We start from the raw sequence: 23,562 nt of genomic DNA on the forward strand, positions 1-23,562 counted from the left end.
GAGCTCACTGGCCTATTCACTGGTCTCCATAATGAGCTGCTAATTATCCCAGGACCTCATCAAGTCTCTTTGGGCCTGCAGCTAAGCCTTCTTTTCACACAGGTTGGCATGGTGACCGTAGGGGATGAGAACCTGGAGGAGGTCACCAAAAGGACTGCTGCAGCTTGACTGCTGCTCAGCTCTACTGAGGGGGAGTTAAAGGAACATATCATTTTCTCTCTATGGAGGAGAATGGAGATTGTGGGAAAAATAAATTAGATACAAGTATTGTTGTTTTTATTTTATTTAATCTATTTTTTTTATTTTAGTTTCTGTGTAAGTGTTCAGAAGTATGTGTGAGAGTGGTGCATTTTTGGCACCCATGCATCAACTCAAATTCTGGGAAAGTTCTGACCTCTTTGGCAACTTCCACTTTGGATTACGTATACTCTGCTGGTCGCACTGGGCCCTTCCCATTTCCTGTTTATGGTGTCATGGAAACAGTCCATGTTCCTTTCCTCTGCTTTTGCACTAAAAATGAAAACTTACCCTGCATCAACTAATCAGCTTTACCCTTCTTTCTCAGCAAGCACAAGAACTGCAGCTCTGTACAGCTGCAGTCTCTGTGACCATAATTAGAAACTTCCAATAATGAATACATAGAAATAGCCAGTAGATAATTCCAGATTTATGGAGACATTTGTCATCAAGATCCACATATAAATCACCTCTTAAAAACCCCAATTCAAAGGCACCTCCAATTTCCTTTAGTTGCTAGGCAACCACAGAGTGCAATGGTGATGCTTGTAGTTAAAGGCTGGCAGCCCAGCGGTGAAAAAGTAGATTGTTGGGAGAATCACTGTCTTTTATAGCTCTGAGGTTTCATTACATGGTCAGCTGATAATGACAATGATACGCTGTCACAACAGAGTAATTATACGACCTGTTTATCCCTGGGGTGTATCCTCAAACTAATGATGTCAGTTGAATGGTTGTACTGTGCTTTCAGATACTTGACTAGTGGCACATAAAGAAATAGCTGTGAAAGCATTTCTTGGGGACTGGATGGAAAACATGCAAAATATTGAAAAATATTTGTAAAATCCTCAATACATATAATGTCCATACAATGTTTGCAGTTTAAATGTGATGCCTCCATACTTCCTGTATTCCATTTTTTTTGTTTTAGTCCATGTTTCGCATTAACTGCTTGAGCTTCATTTTCAACAAAAAAAAATCTAACAATCTGGGAATATGGATTACTGGATTACACAAACAATCAAACTGAAAAATGACAAATAATCTAACCCTAAAAATTTTGGATTTGTGCAAAAATCTAACTTTGAAAAGCAAATTACCCTCACCAAAATAGTGCTGATACCAACCACAGCCCTCCATTAGCCAGTATGTGTTAAGTCACCATCAATAAAACAGACATTTTAGCAGGTAAACCCACACACAGCACCAAATTTAAGAAGTTTAATATACTTTGAGATACAGAAAAGCATAATTTGAGTAGAACAGTGAAAAGGTTATCTGAAATTTATCAAATCTAACTATCTGCAAAATGCTATTATAAATTATTTATACACATATAAAATAAGATTGTTCCATATTTTTAAAAATACAACTTGGGTAGATTGTTGTTTGTTTGTCATATGATGTGTTTTTATATTATCCCATTTTCAGTTAATACCAGTACCACATTTTCTCTGAGTTTCCTTTATGATGCTGCATTCCAACAGACTATGTATTGTGCAATCACAAAATCCCGTTTTGAAGCTTCATATCTGTTTGGGGCCTTCTATAGAAATCTGATACAATTAAATGGTTTAATCATATTTAGCCTCACCATTGAGTTTTGTGGGAAGTTCTGGTAAACCTGCCTGCGGCACCAATCAGCAAAAGCATCAAGTAATTCACTAACTATTTAGCAGCTAAAATGTAAGATATTTAATTGAGAGGTTTCCACCAGCCACTAATTTCAGCCTTATTAGTTCCTTTTGAGCTGATCTGTAAGATAAAACTATTATTTTGTACAGCATTGGCTTGAGCTTAACAAGCTAAAACTAATTTCTGTTAAAAACACAAATGAGACCATGGGGATGTCTGTAGTTTTTGCAATAAACAAGAACAAAAATCAAAATCAAAACAAGCACAAAACAAAAACAATGATATTAATTAAAGTGCAGCATTACGTACACATTCAACCACATTCAAATTAGAGACTCTCATTTAAACAATCATCCCATTCAAATATGTAAAACTTTAGATAAGCTGACATGAACTAAAGAGGCTATACAAAAAAAATAAGATGTTAGCCTTGTGTGTGTTAACTGCTTTGCATTTCAGATTCAGACTTACATTCCTGAGAGGTTTACTGTTCCTGTGGGAGCCATGTCTATGACTTGTAGAATCTGGACAAGACAACGACCACAGTATGAGATGACTGAAGCAATTCTTTTCACATGACCTCACTCCTTCTGGGAAGGCTTTTTGTTAAAGGGCTGAGTGACCAGATGTGATTCTAATAGAACGTTTCATTGTCTTTTTTATTGTTTAATTTTAATTTTGCCCATGACATTTTTGCTGGCTCACACACAGAAAATTCTGTGTGGCTGTGGCACAACATTTAACAATCTATTTTCTTTAGTTTAGCTTAAAAACTGAGCTGAACTGTTCAGAGCCACTAGTTCAGGAAACCAAAGCATAGACAGAATTCTTTTGATCACAGTTCACTGGTATCTAAATTCCTCTTTTGCCCCTTCTGGTGTGCAACCAGGCTACTGGCACATCAGAGTGACACTTGTGGACTGAAACCAGACATCAGTGGCTTATTGTCGAAACCCTGTCGTGTTGTCTCAGCTCCCCCTTCCTGTGTGTGTGTATGTGTCTGTCTGTCTGTCTGTCTCTCTCTCTCTCTCTCTGTATGTGGGGGGTTGTGGTAAAAAAAAGACTTTGGGATGATTTCAAGTTGAAAGGTGTCTCCCTGCTCAGACTCCTTGTTTGAGGATTATAGCTGCCTGAGCAAAGCTGCACGGAGCCACAAGGAAGTGAAGGAAGTGCTTGTAAGCAGACATCATTCTTTTCACCATGGTAAGTTTTATCCCTTTACTTCTTCTTGTCCTTCTCTGCCAAACATTTTGCAGCTTATCACAGGTACAAACAAGCTCTTGCTGATAGCCAGACACAGGTTTTCTGTCTCTTCCTATTTCTATAATAGAAACTTCTCCTTTTAACATTTCCTCTTTCAGATGTCGCCAGCTGCACACGAGAACATATTTTGTGCATATGTATTGAGTGTTTGCGTTAGTGTGTCTGCAAAGCACTTCCTGCACTCTGACAATGCTGTGATAGGAATATCCTCCTGCAGAGACAGACAACAGTTAAGGCTGGCCTCCTCCCATTCTCTCTGCTGGCACAGTTTCAGACTATCACAGCACACCTCACATTTCAGGCTTCTTGCAGAAGTTGCCAGATGTGATAGCAGCTGAGAGAAAGAAGTGGGGGACTGTTGCAGATAAAGACTATGTGTGTGAAAGGTATGATGAAAAGGAAGGGGTGGTGTCATTGCTGTTTATAGCATAAGAGCCACTGTTCATGCTGTAAACAGAGAGTGATCAAGAGCCATCGAGAGCAGGGGAGGAAATGAACAATGGAGGGGAAATGATCAGTAATCTGCAACGCTAGCTGTCATCCTCCACTGCAACAGTCTGTCTGGATCTCATTATAGGTAAACTCATTTGGCTTTGGGGCCCTGAGCAAAATGTGCATGAGCAGATGAAGGGTTTTATGAGTGTATGAGTCCTCCCAAACATGATGAGAAATGATGAAAGGAAGGATTTTGCTAATGTTATTGGTTCAGTGATTTCCAGAGCTACTTGTGGAAATCTTATAGCTTTCCTCTATCACTTTGTTCTCATTGTGTCATATATTCCCTCCATCTTGTTCAGTAGGAAGTAGAGTAGTAAGTTGGAAATGATGATAAAATATTGATACTTTTAGGTTATTTTGCAATCTGGGCATCACTCATACTTACAATACCAATTCATGGTGATGTCTCAGTTTTTAAATAAATAATCAGGTGAGAGACATATGAGCTTAATGTTTGGGAGAAGATTTTGATCAGCGACTCAAATAATTTGGGAGGCTAGATGTAATACCAACCCAGTGATGAGGGATTCCACACTATTTGATCATTTTAATAATAATAAAAAAGTAGAACCAAGTTTTTCTTGGGTGTTATTTGCAACTTTGCTAACTGCCTTTAAAACTGACACACATGAGCGAATCCACCTTGTCATGCTCTAACCATCCATTTGAAGACATGTAAACAAATGCGCTTCTTGGTGTTTTGGCAAAACTCACAGCTTTGTGTTGGTGCTTGGCACAGATTTGCAAATGCACATCTACTTGTTGTAGGAGGGCTGCTGCTAGCCATTTGAATGCCCTAAACACAACTAGCTGTGGATAAGACAAAAAAAAAAAAAAAAAAAAAAAAAGAGAGAGAAAAAAATGTCTGGAGCTGTTCACTGTTGTGCTGGTATTCACAGAATGCCATTGAACATGTCAGAAACTCAGAAATCACAAAACCAGTCAATTAACACGGTAAACTATGACACATCTTATTATCATATGTGATTAGCAAGATGTTAAAGGGACAGTTCTGTTAAAGTGTTTCATTTGTATGTGGTGAAAGAGGATGGTGCCCTACGACAGGAATTTCCAACTTCCGTGCTTCAGACTGACTCAGAATGATGGGTCATTAAGAGGCTTAAGCAGAACTTGACAACAAGCTGTTCCAGAACTACTTCATTTAAGTCAGGTGTGTTGCAGCAGCTAAACATCCAAAACCTGCAAGACAGTGGGCCTTGAGGACTGAAGTTGCTGGAGTCAGTGCATGACTAGTGGGAGTAGTGACTCTGTGTTGTAGCATATTGCTGGTACTAGGGGGCAGCCTCAGAAATACATGGAACAATCTAAGGTGTAGGCATGTGTTACTGCCCATGACTTCCTTTCAGCTCAAGTCCAACTCTTATTTACATTTGACCCATTTGTAATATATCAGAGTTATGCCATTTTTAGCTCTTTGGAGGACTGCATGCAAACCTCTGCATTGGTTGCATACCCAAAAATAACATGGTATGAGAACGCTGTGAAGAGTGTTCGATCCCTTCATGTGCCACCATGAATGGATCCAACATTATATTGGTAGCTAAAGGTGGGTTCTAACTGTGACAGCAATCAGCAATGGTGGAACTTTTTACTGACTCTACACGTAAAGCCTGGTTCAGCTGATTGCTTGGAGTACACCTGTGACTTTGATAGCTTGATGCTTCTCTCTGTTTCCTGGTAAGTATTTTTTTAATTGCCCACCTTCTCTAAATGGTTTCTCAAACCCTTTTCCAGTTGATTCTGTGTAGTGAACTGCATGGCATGTCAGGTTATTGGAAAAAGGTCACACACTAGTATTTCGTTGGACCACCTTCACCTTTGATTACAGCAGCATTCACTGTGACATTGATTTAACGAGCTTTTACAACATCACAAGATTTATTTCCATCCAGTGTTGCATTCAATTTTCACCAAGATCTGGTATTGATGATGGGATAGTCTGACCCCTGCGCAAAGCCTTCTCCAGCACATCCCAAAGATTCTCAATAGGATTAGGGGCTGGACTCTGTGGTGGCCAGTTTATGTGGGAAAATGGTGTCTCATGCTCCCTGAATCACTTTTTCACTATTTGAGCCTGATGAATCCTGGGATTGTCATCTTATAATATGCCTGTGCCATCAGGGAAGAAAAAAATCCATTGGTGGAATAAGCTGGTCATTCAGTGTATTCAGGTAGTCGCTGACCTCATTCTTTGGACACATAATGTTGCTGAAACTAGACCTGATCACCTGCAGCAACCCCAGATCATAGACTGCCCCCACAGGCTTGTGCAGTAGGCGCTAAGCATGATGGGTGTATCACTTAATCTGCCTCTCTTCATACCATGATGATCCTATCACTCTGGAACAGGGTAAATCTGGACTCATCAGACCACATGATCTTCTTCCATTGCTCCAGAGTCCAATCTTTGTGCTTCCTGCCAAACTGAAACTTTTTTCTCTAGTTACCTCACTGATTAGTGGTTTTCTTATGGCTACACAGCTGCTCAGTCTCAATCCATTGAGTTCTCTTCACATTGTTCATGTGAAAATGCTCTCACTATTAAACACAGCCTTGAGTTCTGCTGGTGTTTTTCATTAGATTTGATTTCACCAAACATTTAAGTGATCGCTGTTCAACGTCATTCAGGATTTTTTTTTCGACCACATTTCTTCCTGGAAGACGATACTTCCCCACTATCCTTCCAGTTTTTCATAACGTGTTGGACAGTTCTTAACCGGATTTTTGTAGTTTCTGCAATCTCCTTAGATGTTTTCTCTGCTTGATGCAGGACAATAATTTGACCCTTCTTAAACAGACCAACTTCTTTTCCACGACCACGGGATGTGTGTTTCAACATGGTTGTTTAAGAAATAAGAAGCTACTCATTCCATCAATTGGGGTTAAATAACTTGTTGCCAGCTGAAAGATAATCACCCATGCAGTAATTATCCAGTAGGAAGCTCCTACCTATTTGCTTAGTTAAATCCAGGTAGCAACTTTTTTTTCTTTTTTCGTTTCTTACAACACCACTTCTACTTGTAAGGCCACAATGGCTAACTTGGAGAACTGAGTTTCATACAAGTGGTATTCTAAAGACAGAATACATCCTCACCTGCCCTCACCACCACATCACACACACAGACTCTCCCCTCTTGTCAACCCTGCAGTTGTCACTGTTGAAGCATGTTATTATTAAATAAATGACTTTTAAAATATAATTTCCTCTGATTTAAGGAAACAAAAAATATTTGTAGCGAAGGGTTGAGGGCGGGTGAAAAGAGCAAAAGCATTGAGATTAAATTTAAAAGTTTAGTGCCAAAATAGTAATCAGACAGAAACTGAGATAAAAAGCGAAGGAGAATAGAGGGGGAGGTCTGTGCGGGGAGACGGAGCTTTGCCGTCTGGCAAAACAGCATCCTTCCCTCTTTTCTGCTCCTCCCCTCTTCCCTCTCGGCATCTCTCCCACGCTCCGGAGCTCAGCCTTCAGCTCCCCGGATCCTCCCAGATTCTCCAGAGGTACAGCTTTGTTTTTTTCCCTTTTTTTTCTTTTTTTCCCGTATGTGCGCATAGCCTATATGAAAGTACTTGACACTGAGCTGTGTACTTTCCGTGTGTTTGTCTCCCTGCAGCGGAGGTGGGCGTGCGGAGCCTCTGACCCTCTGTCGCCCACTCGCGTTCTCCGTCTCTCCCTCTTCTCTGCAGCTCCTGGGGGCTATGGATGGATTGCGATTGCCTCCACTCATAGAAGAAGCGTTGGACTCCACAGGTCTGTGCAGCTCTTTTCTCAGTGTGTGTCTTTATCAGCGACTTCGTGCCGTGTGTTTTTTATTTCTCTTTAAAAAAAAATGTTTGTTTTAGCTGTGTGCCACAGATGACATAGGATCAACCGAAAAGGTAAAGGTCTGATATTTAGCTCTGCTAAGAAAGAGTGTTTACTCCAAAAGTGAGGGTCAAGAGGAGAGAGATGATCATGTGGTACGAGGTGGGAAAATTCTAATGGAAACCAGTCTTTATTAGGAGCTGTTGCCGTTCTGACAGACTGACGTGTGGGCATTACGGTCAGATATGGCATCTGTGGACGTTTGATGGAAGCAACACACTGCCAGGTAATAAATGGCCGGCAGCCAAAAGGCAGGAAATAATGTAAGCCTACTCATTAATCCTGGCACTGCTAAATGAGAGACATATGTTAGTCTGAAGCTGAGTCAGAATTTATGCAAGGTGTCATGCAGTGTTTTATGTTAATTTACTTTGGCTCTGAATGGTTTATTTGCATCTTAGTGGTTGCACCTAATAGCTGTTTGTAACTTCATTGCATCTTCTCTTTTTTCTCATACAGAATCAGTGCTGTGTTCAGGGAAAAATGTGTGGAATGTTTTTTTTTCTCTCTGTGTGTCCCATCATGGAAGAAATGTGTGTTTTCAGCGTGTTTTCAATGGGTGTGTAGACAGAGCAGCTTTGTGATGGACGCTGCTTAGAGGATGTTTATTGGTGTGGAGAGGCTAAGAGAGAACCACAGGTCAACAGCAATGTGAGCAGCTGAGCCAGATTCTGGCTTCCTATTCCTGGGAAGTTATGTCCTGCAACTGAACATTTGTTAATATGTATTTAGTGGATAATGTCCCAATCTCTGTGTTCATAGTTTAAAACTTAAAGAAGTAACAACTAAACTTCACAAACTGATTACTTAGGTTGTTTTTAAATATGCAAATAAGCCTTAAATGTTCAAATACTGTCCGAACTTTTTTAAACAAAGGGGAATTTGGATATCTCTTGTATACTCTCACCACATCAGTTCAGAGATACTATATTCACCATTACCTCAAGCTATGGTTCATATTTGAAGAAAAAACTATTTAAATCCAATTTAAACCTCTCAGACTATAGATAAGAGTAAAAATATAAAGTTAGGCATGTCTAAGTGCTTCTGATGAGATTTCTAGTCGAGGAGTATATTAAAAGAAGTATATTACAAAAACCCCTCTCACTAACTTCTTCTTAACTGAACAAAACATTTTATTTGTAATTTCTTAAAAATTGACTCATTAAAGCCATTGTATAATGAGTAATGTTCTTTGTTACACTGCTGACGGCTGTGTTATTGACCGTCATAACACGGATGCTGTCTCAGGAGAAATTCTTCCTCCCCAACAAGCTTGTTCCTGTTATCTTAACTCCAGGGACCTTTTTCCTTTCATCACAGCCTGAGGCATGCTTTTAAAGCTGGAAATTTACTGCACATTGATGGCAAGTGTGACTTGAAGTAATATGAATCCTAAAGGATTCACCAAATATAAACAGGCATACAGCAAATATAAAGTAGCTTGAACGACGGCTAGTATTAATTTGTATCATTCTGAATTATATACATATGGAAATCTGAAAGGATTAAAGTGCATTTACGCTACCCTGTCTGAGGTAATCTGTAGCTTGACATCAGTTATGAGTCTGGGTTCAAAGAGAGAAGTTACTGTTTTCTAGTTTCCACATCCTGCTGGAAATAAATTCTAAACCATACTGGAAAAACGCTTCTAAAATCACTTGCCACATGCACCATCAGGATATACTGATGCTCTTACACAAACACGTGCTCCCACTGATCAATAAAACATCATCAGAGGTGCACTTTACATGTGCAAGCTGTCTTCATAACATTATATGATAATGGTGCTACCACTTGCACGAGTCACCTAACATTTCTCTCTGCATACTTCTTTCTGTGTTCCCACTCAGCTCCCCTCTTACGGTTGTGATCCTCTGTTCTCCAACGCCCACACACCCACCAACACACACGCACGCATGTACACGCACGCACATGCATGCACTCATACACAAACCTTTGCACCTGGCAGCGGCATCAGCCCACACAGCATTTCTCTGGTGTCCTCTCTGCCTTTCCCTCAACTCTTCTTCAGTGTTGGGCCCTCATGCTGAAAAAACTCACTTTTCTTAGGAACTAATAAACAGCAAAGTTGCTGCTGTAAACAAACTTTGTAGATGTAAGAGACACCCGAGAAAAAAACAACACAGGAAAACAAATGCTACATGCTTTTACAATGTCCGGAGTCTCAAATCCTTCTTTTTCAGTTTCACAGGCCTGGACCCTCTTCCAAATATACTTTTAAAACTAGCCCCTGCACAAAACTGCCACATGTTTTATTGTTACTTGGTTTTATGATATTTCATGGCTTTCTTAAAACTCTCCAGTGAATAGAGAAGGTTCCTAAAATCGTGCAGCTCCTTTCTGCTGTTTTTTTTATTTCTTAAACTTTTCTCCTCCCTCTCAGAAATGCTTGGCAGTGTAGAACTATCATTAGTGCACCCCTTCTCACCCTTCGAGTTTTTATCCTTTTTGGATTTTGCAGGCTCATTTTGAGCTGTGGTACCCACTCCTCCCTCTTCAGTTTAGGTGATGTAAGGCCTTCCAGAGCGATTGCTTTCAGGTAGGAGCCGTTGATTTGTGATCAAATGGATTATTACCGCATCCCTTGTTTGCAAGCTTTGTTCTCTGTCACTATTCATATCTCCTAATGGAAAAGCTACACACACTGCACCACCATGCAAACACACATTTCTAAAAAAACACATTTCCTGAATAAATCACCTACACAGTCACACAATTTTCTGTGCATGCTCATTTAATGAGGGGAAATTGCAGCACATTCTGCAATGCCTGTGACCCACTTTCCCTTATTACTTTTGAAAGTACAAACATGGATTTTCCATTTAACTAACACAGTGCCTGATTAAGTCCAACTTTTGAGTGTGTGTGGTTGTTGTTTATTTTCTTGTTTTTTCTCCTGTTGCTGTTGTTCCTCTTGCTCAGGCTTAAAATACAGAGAGAGAAAACGATGAACTAACATAAACCCCATGGGAGCTCCACTCCTGTTTTCTGCGCCTCACAAACTTGTCTCAGTTTGGAATCAACACATCTCCTCGAAAGGTGACCTAAGAGAACAGACTCCATGAAAGCTCACCTGATGAGATCCCTCTAGCTCCTGTTTGGAAAATGAAAATAGAAAATGGCAGACAGAAATATCTCCATGGTAAGCAAACCTGTAGACAAAAACACAGCTTTATTACCATGGAGACTTTCCATATGTCGAAGCTTTGGTTGTTGGTGTGCGGGGTCACCATGTGAATGAACCTGAAGGTCTGACTGCACCTGATTCCTGTTAGCTTCATGAGGATGAGAGCAGCATGTGGACTCTTGGGTCAAGTCATGACTCTTTCTCCTTCCTTGCATTTCTTTTATAGTTTTCCCTCCATGCCTCTTTTGTTCATGCAGCCTAACCCCCCCCATTACTCCCCCTCCCTGCTCTGTAGTATGTGTTGCTAAGGAAGTGTGCCAGTGCAGGGGGAAAAGCTAAAACGTCAGAGCTGGGATAGGAGATGATTGTGTGCATTATGCATGGCCTCCTACACAGAAATTCATGACTTACATACACATACTACTGAATGTATTCAGCTTAAATGTGGCTCTAGGATCATACATACAATATATAGTGTAGCAGAAGTAAGGCTTAGATATCATACCCTTACAGTCTTATACAGGCTAAGATGATATATGCATTCACAGAAGCAGGTATAAGAATATACAAGAGTGGCCACATGCAATATATATTTATGTACAAATTGAAACACATACAGCACATGCTTGCATGCTCACAAACAAACCACTAACATTGCCACCAACACTTGTCTAATTCAATTTTCATGGTTCAGCACATTTGCACCAGCAAACCACACCTGTGATAGCCTCCAGCTCCAGTTTTCAGTGAGCTGTTGTTGCTTTTCACAGCCGACTTTGTCCCTCAAACAATAAAATTAGATATCTTACTAGCAGTGAGGGAGAGATTAGACTAGACTTTATGTTACTTGCTGCATTGAGAAGCTCTCATGAACGATGCTTTGCACCATATGTCATAAAATATGACACCTGCCTGTAAAAAAACAGAGTGAACACTGAGAATCGAGACTGTCAGAGGGAGTTAAGGTAAACTGACGGCTCATCATGCTGACATATCTTCTTAAATAAATTTCAGTTGCTCTTATCAGTCTGTTTTTCTTCATGATTAATAAATGGATCAGTCAGTTTGATCTATCAGATGGAGGAATTCTAAGAGGAGAGCAAAGCTAATAACAGCTCAGAGTGAGGATCACAGAGGAGCAAATTTTCATAATCTGAATCCACATAACACTAACAAACAAAGCAGTGTGAGGGAATACTATATACTGTTTATCCTAGCATCACTTTTGCATTAGTGGTCTATTTTTTCACTTTCTTTACAACCAAACAGTGATGATGTTATGCCTCACTGAATGCATGGTGAGAGTCTAAAATATCCTGACACTGATCAGTTGTAACTTAAAATTCAAATCCCAAAATACCAGCCACAGGACAGAAAACTTTCATTAAAATCCTGGAAGAGCACAAATGCTTGCTCTTTTTTAAACATTTACAACGGCTATGGGTAGGAGTAAGCTTTTCAACAAGTTTGACACAACTAATGACGGACTCAGCTGATCAGTGGCAGGACATACATACAAATGGATGTTCTTCACTTTGTAAAATAGTGAGAAGGTGAACAACTGTGTGATGCAAAAGAGACCTGGTAAAACTTAGATAAATATAACCTTTGCTTGTATTGTTATGACATTTTTGTGTATTCAAAAAAGGAAAATTTGCTCCTTTGTTTCCCCATTCTGAGTAGTACTGAGCTTAATTTAGAATTCTCCAAACTAAGTTTATCTGAACTACTGCTTATACATATTTTATTCATCTCTACTTACAAGAAACAAACAACATCAACCAAAAAAAAAAAAACAAAAAAAAAAAACTTTAACACCATCTGTCTAGCAGAGTATTGGTTCCCCTCGTGCCTCTGTGACACCTCATTGCTTTGGATGATGGCAGAGATGGTTTGGGTCTGGTGAGTTAGTTGGGTCTCTATGGATCAGGATTGGTCCAGTTCTTGCTGGAGAGACTTTAAGACTGGAATCAGCATCTTGTACTTTGTTGTATTCCTCTGTTGGTGGCATGTGGCAGAAGTGGGTAGCTGTGTAGAGGATGTACCTCTGGTCTGTAACAGCACATTGGTGGATGGCACATGTCAAAACAACATGTGCATGAAAGCCAGGATCTAAGTTTTCCCAGCAGAATACTGCATTTTAATGCTCTAGTTCTCTAGTTGATAAATATATAACAGCAGGATTACATTTTCCTCTTTGAACTCACGTGTATATCTCTGGTAAAAACCACACTCAGCTATTTAACTCTTCTGAGTGCAAATTTCATTACATTCCTTACTTTCTTACTAAGCACCCAATCAGAGGCAAAACAAAAGGCTTGTGTGACCTCATTAATGTTTAAATTCAATCTGAGATAGTTATTCTGGGATGCTGACAGAGAATACTTGGCCTGCTTGTTTCCTCTTTTCTAAAGTGGCATATTGTTTGCACTGACATAGTGAATGTGATTTGCTGCAATGTGATTAGGAAGGCATGTGTTGTGCATAGATAAAGCCATCCTCCCCCTGGAGCTGTAACGCTCCTCCTGAGATAACTCTGCTGTCCGTCCCTGTGCTCATATGCATGCAGCATCCATGTCTAATGCAATCCCCGCATGACTGAGAACCAGCACTGTGCCAAGGGTGCAGTGGAGTGATCACAGGTGTCACTGCTGCAGATTCTGCTGCACAGTGTTTTTTTTGACGTTTTCTTCTAAGGGGAGGTGATGAAACTTTCTCGAAAAGGGAATGATTGACAGGATAGGTTTTATATATATATATATATATATATATATATATATATATATATATATATATATATATATATATATATATATATATATATATATATATATGGCAAACATTTCATACACAGAAGGAATTCAAGGTGCTTTTCATTGAGTGAAGGAGGCATATTAATTAAAGAACAGCCTTTAGCTTGTTTTTAAAAATGGCTGCTGCTTGGAAAGTTCCAATGGGAGCTGACTCCAGCTGAGAGCACCATAATGACTAAAAGCCATTTTATCTTGTTTGATTTGAACTCTGGACACCAGATGAGTCCCTTCAGGTTTGAAACACCCCCCACACTCACTCACATGTCTATGACATGTTTTTAATTCCCAGAATGTTTGAGTCTTAGGGTCATATACCAAACCCAATTCAGCTTTCAGTATTTCTTAGTTCATAACTACTAGAAAAGGGGTGATGTGTTCATCTTACACTGGTGTTATTCAAAGTTCTAGCAGTAGCATTTTGCATGTGATGAAAATGCCTAATGGTCCTACTGGGAGAGACAGCAATGAGGATAAAAATCCTATGTGGACATACAGACGTGGATAAAATTGCTGTTACCCTTTGGTTAATGAAAGAAAATGGTTACAGAAATAACTTGAATCTGACAAAAATAATAACAAAGAAAAATTATATGAAATTTCACCAATGAAATTCAGACATTGCTTTTCAACCATGCTTCAAAAGAATTATTTAAAAAAAATGAACTCATGAAACAGCATGGTTGAAAAGCAATATCTGACTTTTATTGGTTACATTTCATAGAATTTTTATTTATTATTACTTTTGTCAGATTCAAGTTATTTCTGTGACCATTGTGAGTTTTTTTTTCATTATTCGAAGGATACCAACAATTTTGTCCACGTCTGTAATAGTTCTTACTTTAGCTTTATTTTCAAGATCCTAAATAATGCTTTAATTCTAAGTTTGATGTAGGCTCTGAGATTGCTCACTTTTTGGTTTTTAGTTCTTCACCTAAACATGGAACAGTGACTTTTCTGCTAGACTGCCAATTTTAATTTTTTTTAGTGTAGTATCATTTTGACTGAAATTAGTTGTGCTGCATCTGTATGTTTCCCTCCATTCATAGACCTTGTTCATGGCAGCAAGAAGTGGGAGTGGGCTTTTGGCACCTCACAATTCGATTGGATTACAAAATGTGTAACATTGTCTCTCATATTTATCATGACAAACAACTAAGAAGAAACGAAAACTAACCCAGACCTACATTTATAGGCAGAGTTCACATTCACACCTTCCCAAACAAATTGGTCTTTCCGAGTAAACGAGGCCACCCATAGAAGCTAAGTACTTCCACTCATTAGCTTTTAATGCAGATTTCACGCTCAGTCATCATGACTGCTATGTGCACACCACAGACTGTCCAGGCGCTTTTCCAATTCCCCTTTTGTGCTTTTCAACATTGTGTTATTGGGGCGGCATGTAACTCAACTGTTTGAGTGGCCACCCCATATACAGAAGCTACAGCTCCTCGGTGCAGTTGGTCCAGGTTCAAGTCCGGGCCTGGGGCCCTTTGCTGCACGTCATTCCTGGCTCTCTCTGATCCCCTCTGATGAAATGGAATGATTTAAAGATGATTTAAATAACAAACATGCAAGCAAAGATGACACAGGACCACAGAACTAAGGACCTGACCTGAGCAGACTAACGACTAACACACACACTCAGACAACGAACTGGAGAAGGGAAAACCAGGAGCTTAAATACTGGGGGAAATAATTACAAATAAAAAAGCATGTGTGGCAAATTGACCTGGAAGATGGGAGCAGGAAGTAAAGCAAAGAGCACACAAAGGAATAAACCTAACAAAGTAAAACTGGAAACACAGAACTCAAAGTGACAAGATTAGAAACTAAGACTAACAGAACTAAAAACCCTTAAACCATGAAATCTAGAGCCTCAAAATCCTAAAAAAAAAAATACCTGAATAATGCACATCTGCACCATGATGCATCTAAAAAAATCAACTTTCTTCCCCCCACCCCTAGACAATATGTATCGATCCACAACCCATCCCACCAAATATAAGAGTTTGGTAATTTAACTAATGCAAATTTTGGTCAAATGCAGCTTGTGCCACTTGGATGATGTTATACAAAGGTCAAATGCTTGTTGGTTAAAAGTTAGTTTGAGCTGGAGAGAGGCCCGTAACAGCTGATTCAATCACAAAAAATGATAAAGTGTCAAAATCAGTAAAAAAAAATAGAAAAATGAAAAAACAAACAAACAAACAAATTAACAAAAAAACAAAACAAAAAAAAAAAAAAACAAAACAAAACAAAAAAACTCAAAAAAGTCAATTACCTAATTAGGATCAAAACTACATAATGACTTTTTCTGATGGACCCATTTTCACAAATCTTTAGATCTAAGATGTAACAACACCAAGACTGGTGGATGCAGTATCTCAGACTTTATAAGAGCAGTTTCAGTTTTGTAATTTGAGCTGAAACCTGGATGAGAGCTGTCAAAGATGATAATTATCTGCGAGATGTTATTGGTTTGATTAAAACAACCTTCTCCATAATTTTATTTCTGTAGGGAAGGATTGAATTGAGGCTAAAGTTACTTAGTGCTGAAGAATTCAGATTTTTAGGTATTTAGGAGTGGCCTGACAACTGCAGATTTTAATGATGTTAGAAAGGTGCCTGAAGTTAGAAGCAGAAGTGAGACATTTACAGTGTGCAGTGAATCTTTTTGCAACAACTAAAAACTGTCTTCTAATGATCGGGTAGCTGGCACAAGACATTTCACTATAGAGGTGCTTGTGTAATGGGTGTTGTAGAGGTGTGGAGTAGAGTGATTGGCCCTTACAGACATTTACCAATTCTGCAGTGGCTAATTATTTTGTAAAAATGCCATCACAAGAAATTCAGAACATCTGTTCAATATTAAAAGACTTTTTATACTTAAAAAAACCCAACAGCAGTGAAAAAAATCAGCAAAGATTGTGTTTAAAACTTACAGTTTAAGTGTTGACATTGTTGATGCTGCACTTTCAAAGTCTTGATGCTCAAGTGCAGCAGGAACCACTTGAAATAAATCTTTTAGAAAATCATACCCTCAGCGAGACATCCTAGAGGATTTGGATGTGAGTGATATTCAGTAGGAAGTCTTTTGTCTCTTGATGGCCTTTAGCTGCCCCTGGCTATACAAGCAGCTCAGGCTCACTCTCTGCTACAGTGTTCCATCTCTCCTCTTTATGACTAACTCATTACACCAGCATCAAAGTTTAATGACAAAATAGCCCAGTGCTCATGAAACCTCTCTCATTCCTCTCAGGGGCTGCATTGCTTGAATTAACATTATTATGAGACAGGAAGAATTAAGGCTCTCATGGATAAAGGATAAAAATAAGTTATATGTGCGTGGCAAGGATGGAAACAGTTACGGCTAGTGAAGGGGGAAATAAAACACAGAAATAATTATCACAGGAGATGGAAAGGATCCCCAGAGTCATGATTACACCGGTGTGTAACACTCTTAATTAGGTAGATCTTTAGTTAATGTATTACTCTGTCCCCTGCTACACCATCTTTCTTCTCTCCTGTCATCACTCTTTCTCCTTTCTGAGTGCAAACAGGAGTTTTAAGGCATTTGGAGGCCAATCAGTCACAAATGTGCAATGCTATACACCCATTTATCTCTGAGATGGACTTGACCCTGAAGGGCATGTTATTGAGAAGTGTGAGCAAAATGATGGCAGGTCTGCGTGTGTGGTGCCAGCAGAATTTCCAGGAATGAGACTAAAATGAGGAGTGTGAGTGATCTTTGGTCTTTAAAAAAGCTGCTGAGAAAAAAACATCTCTGTGAATATAACTGCCATTCAACACCATGTTTTCATGCCTGACATGGTGTCCCATCTGAGTAATGGGGAATGATTTTAAATAGGAATTAGCCATTATGTTGTTTCCCTGTTGATGATGCTTCCCTGTTCCCTTGTAGGTCTCTGTATTTGTGCATTTCTAGGAAGCAACAGCTGTTTTATAATCAAACCAACTTAATTTGCATTATTCAACAACATGTCAAGTGTCTCATTTGATTTAACAGATGCATATAAACAACAGCCATCCTGCCTGAGCCGGATCAGGCAGGATGATGAGGAACTCTTTGACACAAAAAAAAGGAAGAATAGGAAAAACCTCAGACAACCATGTTGTACACAGTATAATACGAGAAACATGTGTGTCATCTCTCTTACTATGAGTGGTAGCTTGTGTTATTATGGACTTTGAGGTGCATTGCTGAGTGGTGAGTCATAGTGATTACTTCAGCATACTGGCCCACCTCCTCCCCGTCCTTCTCTTGCCGCATTGTGTCAGCTAACTCACTCCACCTACTGGTGGAATATTTAAATTCACAGTGCAGACAGAGGAATGTAGATCTAAGTGACGTATGTGGCCAATAGATGCCATCAAGTGGCTTTAAAACATTTTGGATAGTGTCTTGTTAACATCTATATATAAGCATTAAACACTGGACAGCATATGATCCTCCTCCTCTAACAGATGGATTCACAAGCAGATGAAGATGATCATCCCAGCTGTAATTACACCAGCTTTGCTGTCAGTTAAAATGTATGTTTAAATTAGCTGTATTTACATAAGTATACATGAGTGGAGAATTGGCTGTTGTACAAAGGAATCAGCGCTACTTGAATCACAAGATGGTGCTGTTGATTTAGAACCAAAGGACAAGCTTGACTGAATTTAGGTAATGACAGAGGAGTTTGCTCAGTCCCCATCAGGTCTGCTTTTCTAATAAGTGTGCCATCTTTCCAACAGATGACCCCAGTGATCTGAAAGCTGAGAGCAGCCCCACAATGGACAACGAAATAACAGCCAAGGAGAGAGGCATCCTGCAGAACAATGAGAAGGAGGAAATGGATCAGGAGAGATGTCAGGAGGATGAGAGTGAAGAAAAGAAACTGAAGGATGAGGAAGGTGAAGGGGAGGAGAAAAAAAGGAAGGAGCAAGAGCCACTGACCGAGGAGCAGGAGCTGGAGGAGCTGAAGGCTCAGGTACTGCAGCTGCTGCTGGAGCTGGAGGAAGCCAGGGAGACCTCCAACAAACACCAAGAAAGCTTCCACGAGTTGCAAGGTGAGAATTCTTGTCTGAACACTGAGACACTGTTTTCACACTGTTTATTTTTATCACAGTATCATCAGTCTTTCTACAAAACAAACAACCATGTGGTCTTAAAGCAGCTTTTATGAAACTAAATACATATTCTCTGTTGTTCAACCACATACCCCAAACCCTCTTTTTTTCTGGCTGTCAGAAAATTCACACTATGATGAGTAGTTTAGATGATGAGACTGCACATTTTTTAATTTAAAGATAATTTCCCTTCCCTTAATTTGGGATTAGAATGTCCATTTAAATGTTATTGTCAAAGCCTGTCTCATAAATGGATCCACACTTAGTCATTTGTCAAGTGTGTATCAGAACAAAGTTTCTTTCATGAAACGGGCAGGCTCATACTACACTAGATCCTGCCTGCTATATTTACATAGATCTACCTTGCAAGCTGAGAGAAGAAGACCACCAAGTGAAGATACAAGATGGAGGATACAGGGATTTACCTTTAATCTGTGGGGATTTATCAGTGAGGAAAATGTAATGTTCAACATCACACCAAATCACACTGAGCCTCTCGCCATTCAACAGCATAGCTTTCAACGTAAGTTCAGTGTAGTAGCTAAACACTTAGAAGTGAAGCTGTTTATATGTGGTCACTGACACGATCAGTTGTTCATAGTTACTGAATAGAGCGTCACATCACACCTTAGAAATGATGAGCCTATTGCTCAGAGACACTGGCAGTTGAGTAAGGCTGTAGGTATGAGGCCACAGAGCTCAGTGAGTGTTTATGAGTATGTGTTTGACTTTGTGATGAGCTCAGTGGTTTGTCTGGCAGTGGTGGGGGCATTCCTCAGACAACTGCATGCTTGCTGAGGGAAGCTTCTAGACTGAGTGTCCTAGACCGTAATCACAATAAAAAACACTATTGGTCAAGCTGTGAGAATAATCAGCTGCTTAGTTTTGCATTTTTAGATGTAGAAACAATTTAGATCTTTCTAGAAACAATATAGCTTCCACTCTGGACAAATTCTAAAAAAAAAACAAAAAACAAAAAAAAAAACAGTTGATTGTTAGTTTTAGCTGTTATTTATACCTTTAAGAGTTAATCAGCTGATCATAAAACCTTCACAGGTGGTAGTTTCATAGGCCATTAAACCATAGTATTGGGCTAATTACCTCGGCCAAGGTGGAGGCTATGTTTTCAGCTGCGTGGTTTGTCTCTCTGTCTGTTAGCAACATAACTCAAAAAGTTAAAGATGGATTTTGATTTAACCTTTTGGGGGTGATCCGGATCACCCCCTGGATCCCGGACCGTTTTTAAAGGATTCTTTAATATTGAGGGATAGGGAGAATTTTGCCATTCATGCTTCCAAGTCAACAGATAATACGCAAAATCATTGGCAAAATTAAATTACAAGATGATAGTAGATGTTAAATACACTTACAGCTAACTCAGCTTGTGCCCATCAGAGAAAATGCAAATTTCTTCAAAAACTTCAATACTATTATGACCATTTGCTTCATCTTGGTGTCTAAGGTTATGTGTTCAGAGTAAAGGATTTTAAATAAGATGTGGCATCTATCTTAATGATGGAAATAGAGAGTGATATTAGCATTAAGAGTGTTGGCATGGAGTTGGAAAGTGGGTGGGCTGTCTCAGGTGAGTGACCCTATGATCTGTATTGTCTGAGTGCTTCTCGTTAGAAAAGCAATCTAAGTCATAGATGTTGAGATCAGTATTCAGTACCACACAAAAAGCTCTGGGCATTTAGACTATTCTCTAATACAACCATCAAAAAGACATCTTTCACAAAATGATCCTGCATAAAGATCTATCTTCATCCACAACAAGGACAAGGAGTCCTGCAACAGATAGTGCGACCCCCACAGAGCTCTTATCACAACATCATGGAGTCAGTCTGTGATGACACTTACGTACAAAAAGCGTTAAGAAATGAGGCAAGATGATTACAACAGTCTTCATGGGAAAATCTTAGAAGACTGTTTGCAAGTATACCTGGAAGACCGGTGCTAATCTAAGCTTTTTGGAAACTTCTATTAAAAAGACTCTAAAAAACTGTCATTTTTAAAAATATTTACATAGAACAAAAACAATAAAATCTAAAAATCCACGGTATTGCACACAGTTGTGAAACTCCATACACACACAAGGAGGGAGAAGGAATAAATAAATAAATACATAATACTGCTACAAATATAACACACACTTTTACAGGGTCACAGCTACTTTGCAGGAAGCCTCTAAAAATAGAATAAAAAAAGTTGCCAAAGCCTTTTAAACTTTTGTTTGGAGCACTGAGTTGTTCCACCTTTAAATGCGCCATCAAGTCCGTCATCCAACACCTATGACAGAGCACTGCACTCTTTGTCCACCTAAGCAAAATGAGTCACTGTGTACGAAGTGTGGTGAAAGCCACAGTGGTGGCATGACTGGATGAGATTTTATAGTCCTGTGGCACCATCCTAATTAAAGGGTTTGGTGGAATTCTTGTATCCCCCACTGTTGTTCTAGTGTTGAAAACCCCCTCCCAAAAGCCAGAACATATGACTGAGGGTGCCTGGTTCACATTTACACCTTGGACAGCTGTCATCAGTTCCTGGTAACAATTTGACGAGCTTGCTATTGGAGAAGTGGAATCTATGAAGCACCTTAAATTGGAGCAGCCCATGTCTCATACAAATAGATAAGTATGTACCCAGCCAATTGCTGCCTTCAGTTCTGCTGGAGAGAGACCCAAGCCTAGTTCTATCCCCACTTTTGTTTAATACGGTCCGGAGAGGAGACTGCTGCCCCTTGTTACAGTTCACAAATAGTGGACACTGCCCCCCTTTGTAAGGAATCCACCTTTAAGCATTCCTTTAACCATGCAATTTGTGGAGTGTGGAGAGAGAAAGGTTTTATTTGGGCAAAGCTACAAACCTGAAGATATGTGAAAAAAATGTGCTTGTGAAATGTTGAGATTAGAAAAGGTAGAAAAGGGCATTTACACCCAAAGTGATTTCTTATGAATGGAGCACAGATTAAGGAACTCAGTGGTACAGGGCTGTAGGAATGCTGCTCCATAAGTAGCCAAAGGGGCATTTGTTCCCCACCAGGAGGCTGAACCAGAAGGTTTAATTTGGCACTAAGAGGGTTAACATTGTTCATGTAGCTTGATTTCTTCTCAAAATAACCCAGAATTGAAGGAAGGAAAAACAAATAACAACAACAACAACAACAACAATAATAATAATAATAATGAAAAAGTATTTGAAAAAGATAAAGGAAATAATTGATCAAATTTAAAAAAGAAAAGAAGAAAAGACTAAGACAAGGATGTCCATATAAAATGAATCACAACTTATCCAACATGCTTAGCAGTGCACGTAAGCTCGTGCATGTGAATGAATTTTGACATACCGGCACAATCCTGTTGTACACCGTAGGTATTGCTGTTTTACTTGTTTTCTTTTATTTGCTTTCTATATCTTTTAGTAGTCTGGCTTCTGTTCACATCAGCAGTGGCCACAAACAAACAAACCAATGTCCAAATAATTATCAAACCATAGGACACATTTTTTTCTTTGAATGATAATTATTAAAAGTATAATTTCTTGATGTTAATACCTAAAGGTTTTGTGCAGTACTTTTTGTTCTCTGTGATTGATCCTTCAAGCTTACATAGACTCAGCTAATCGTCCTCTGCTTTAACTAGCTGCTGTTGTTTTTTTCCCCAGAAAACCACCATTAAATCTCCTTGAAGCACGTGACAGAAATGATTTGGAATGACACATACTGCACTAATGAGAAACACAAAATAAATAGCAAGTCCAAGAATAGCAGCAAATAAAAAGCTGTGAAAATGGCTGCCAAAAAAACAAAAAAACCTAATCTAAATTTAATTTTACTGTTGTCCAACAGAATGAACAGAATGAAACAGAACAGAATGAAATACACTGAGTGTCTTAGAAAATAAAACGTAAGATCTTTTTCATCCTTTATAATGCATTTCCTGCACAAGAAGATAAGTAAAGCTGCTATAGTCATGCCTCAAGTTTGAACTGTTCATTAACTTGTCATCTTTCTACTGGCCTGCTGAAAATACTTTCCTCTTTTCCTTTCCACCCACTTCCTATGTGCCCTCTCCTCACACATCCGTCAGGTCTGTTAGACGATGAACGTCTGGCTAGTGCTCATCAGGCTGAGGCCTTCACACGGCAGATCCAGAACCTACAAGGTATCAACTTATTACAAACCTCAGCAAATACATTTATTCTTATGTGCTTATATCCCTTTTTATTCATTTATCTAAAATTTTTTTTTTATCTTATATTAAATTTTATATTAAGTTTCTCTTATAAGTTGTTAAGCTTAAGTTTGGCAAAATTACACTTGACCTTTTTTGCCTGTTTGGTTGTAATTTCATGCAACTTAAACTTATGAACTATCACATATCACAAGAAAAAAAAGCTTTCTAGGTAATTTTTAAATTTTGGTTAATTTTCTTTCAATGACATGCTTTCTTTTACAAAGATAAGTTTGAATTCCCATCTTTGGTAATAACTGTACAAGTTTGTCACTTTATGTTTAAAAGATGCACAATTTCCACATGTAAATATAACATTTTTACAATATTTGTAAGACCGAGTTCAATTTTTTTTTTTTCAGAAATCAGTATATGAGGATTTCAAGTGACATGTGTTGGTTTAAATTGTACTTTATCTGCCAGTATTGTTTTTCCTAAACTAAATATTTAATTTTGAAGTAAATCTGAAATTTAATTCATAAACCTGTGGTTGAAAAGAGTCTAAGTCACACATACTTTGTAAACGGAGCTGTAAAATTCAAAACACAAATTCCTGTTATGGTCAGAATTCATATATTCAACTTTAACAAAACAAACAAACAAACACAAACAAACAAAAATTAAATAAATAAATAAATAAAAGAAAAAGAAAAGAATAAAAAACTGTCAATTTTGAGGTATGAAAATTTAAATCAAACACTGAAGAGTCTTTTA

At 38.8% G+C, this 23,562-nt stretch overlaps 1 protein-coding gene across 7 annotated transcripts in view; it reads left to right on the top strand.

Moving 5' to 3' along the window:
* The first annotated feature begins 2,957 nt into the window (after positions 1-2,957).
* Positions 2,958-23,562, top strand: part of LOC121647642 (coiled-coil domain-containing protein 136-like) — a 29,426-nt gene continuing 8,821 nt past the window's right edge. For 2 of the 7 annotated variants that reach the window (XR_006011869.1, XM_041997256.1), the window contains exons 1-4: positions 6,997-7,152; positions 7,266-7,402; positions 18,242-18,556; positions 22,705-22,779. Coding sequence is in view for 6 of the 7 variants with exons in the window: in XM_041997256.1 (XP_041853190.1) it covers positions 7,351-7,402; positions 18,242-18,556; positions 22,705-22,779 (442 nt within the window). In the remaining variant the exon portion in view is untranslated. Of the gene's footprint in view, positions 3,076-6,995; positions 7,153-7,190; positions 7,403-7,486; positions 7,780-18,241; positions 18,557-22,704; positions 22,780-23,562 lie in introns of those variants that run through there. The other 5 variants (XM_041997255.1, XM_041997253.1, XM_041997254.1 and 2 more) reach the window with 5 other exon arrangements.

Source organism: Melanotaenia boesemani, chromosome 10 (genome assembly GCF_017639745.1).
Source record: "Melanotaenia boesemani isolate fMelBoe1 chromosome 10, fMelBoe1.pri, whole genome shotgun sequence".
NCBI classification, from domain to species: domain Eukaryota; kingdom Metazoa; phylum Chordata; class Actinopteri; order Atheriniformes; family Melanotaeniidae; genus Melanotaenia; species Melanotaenia boesemani.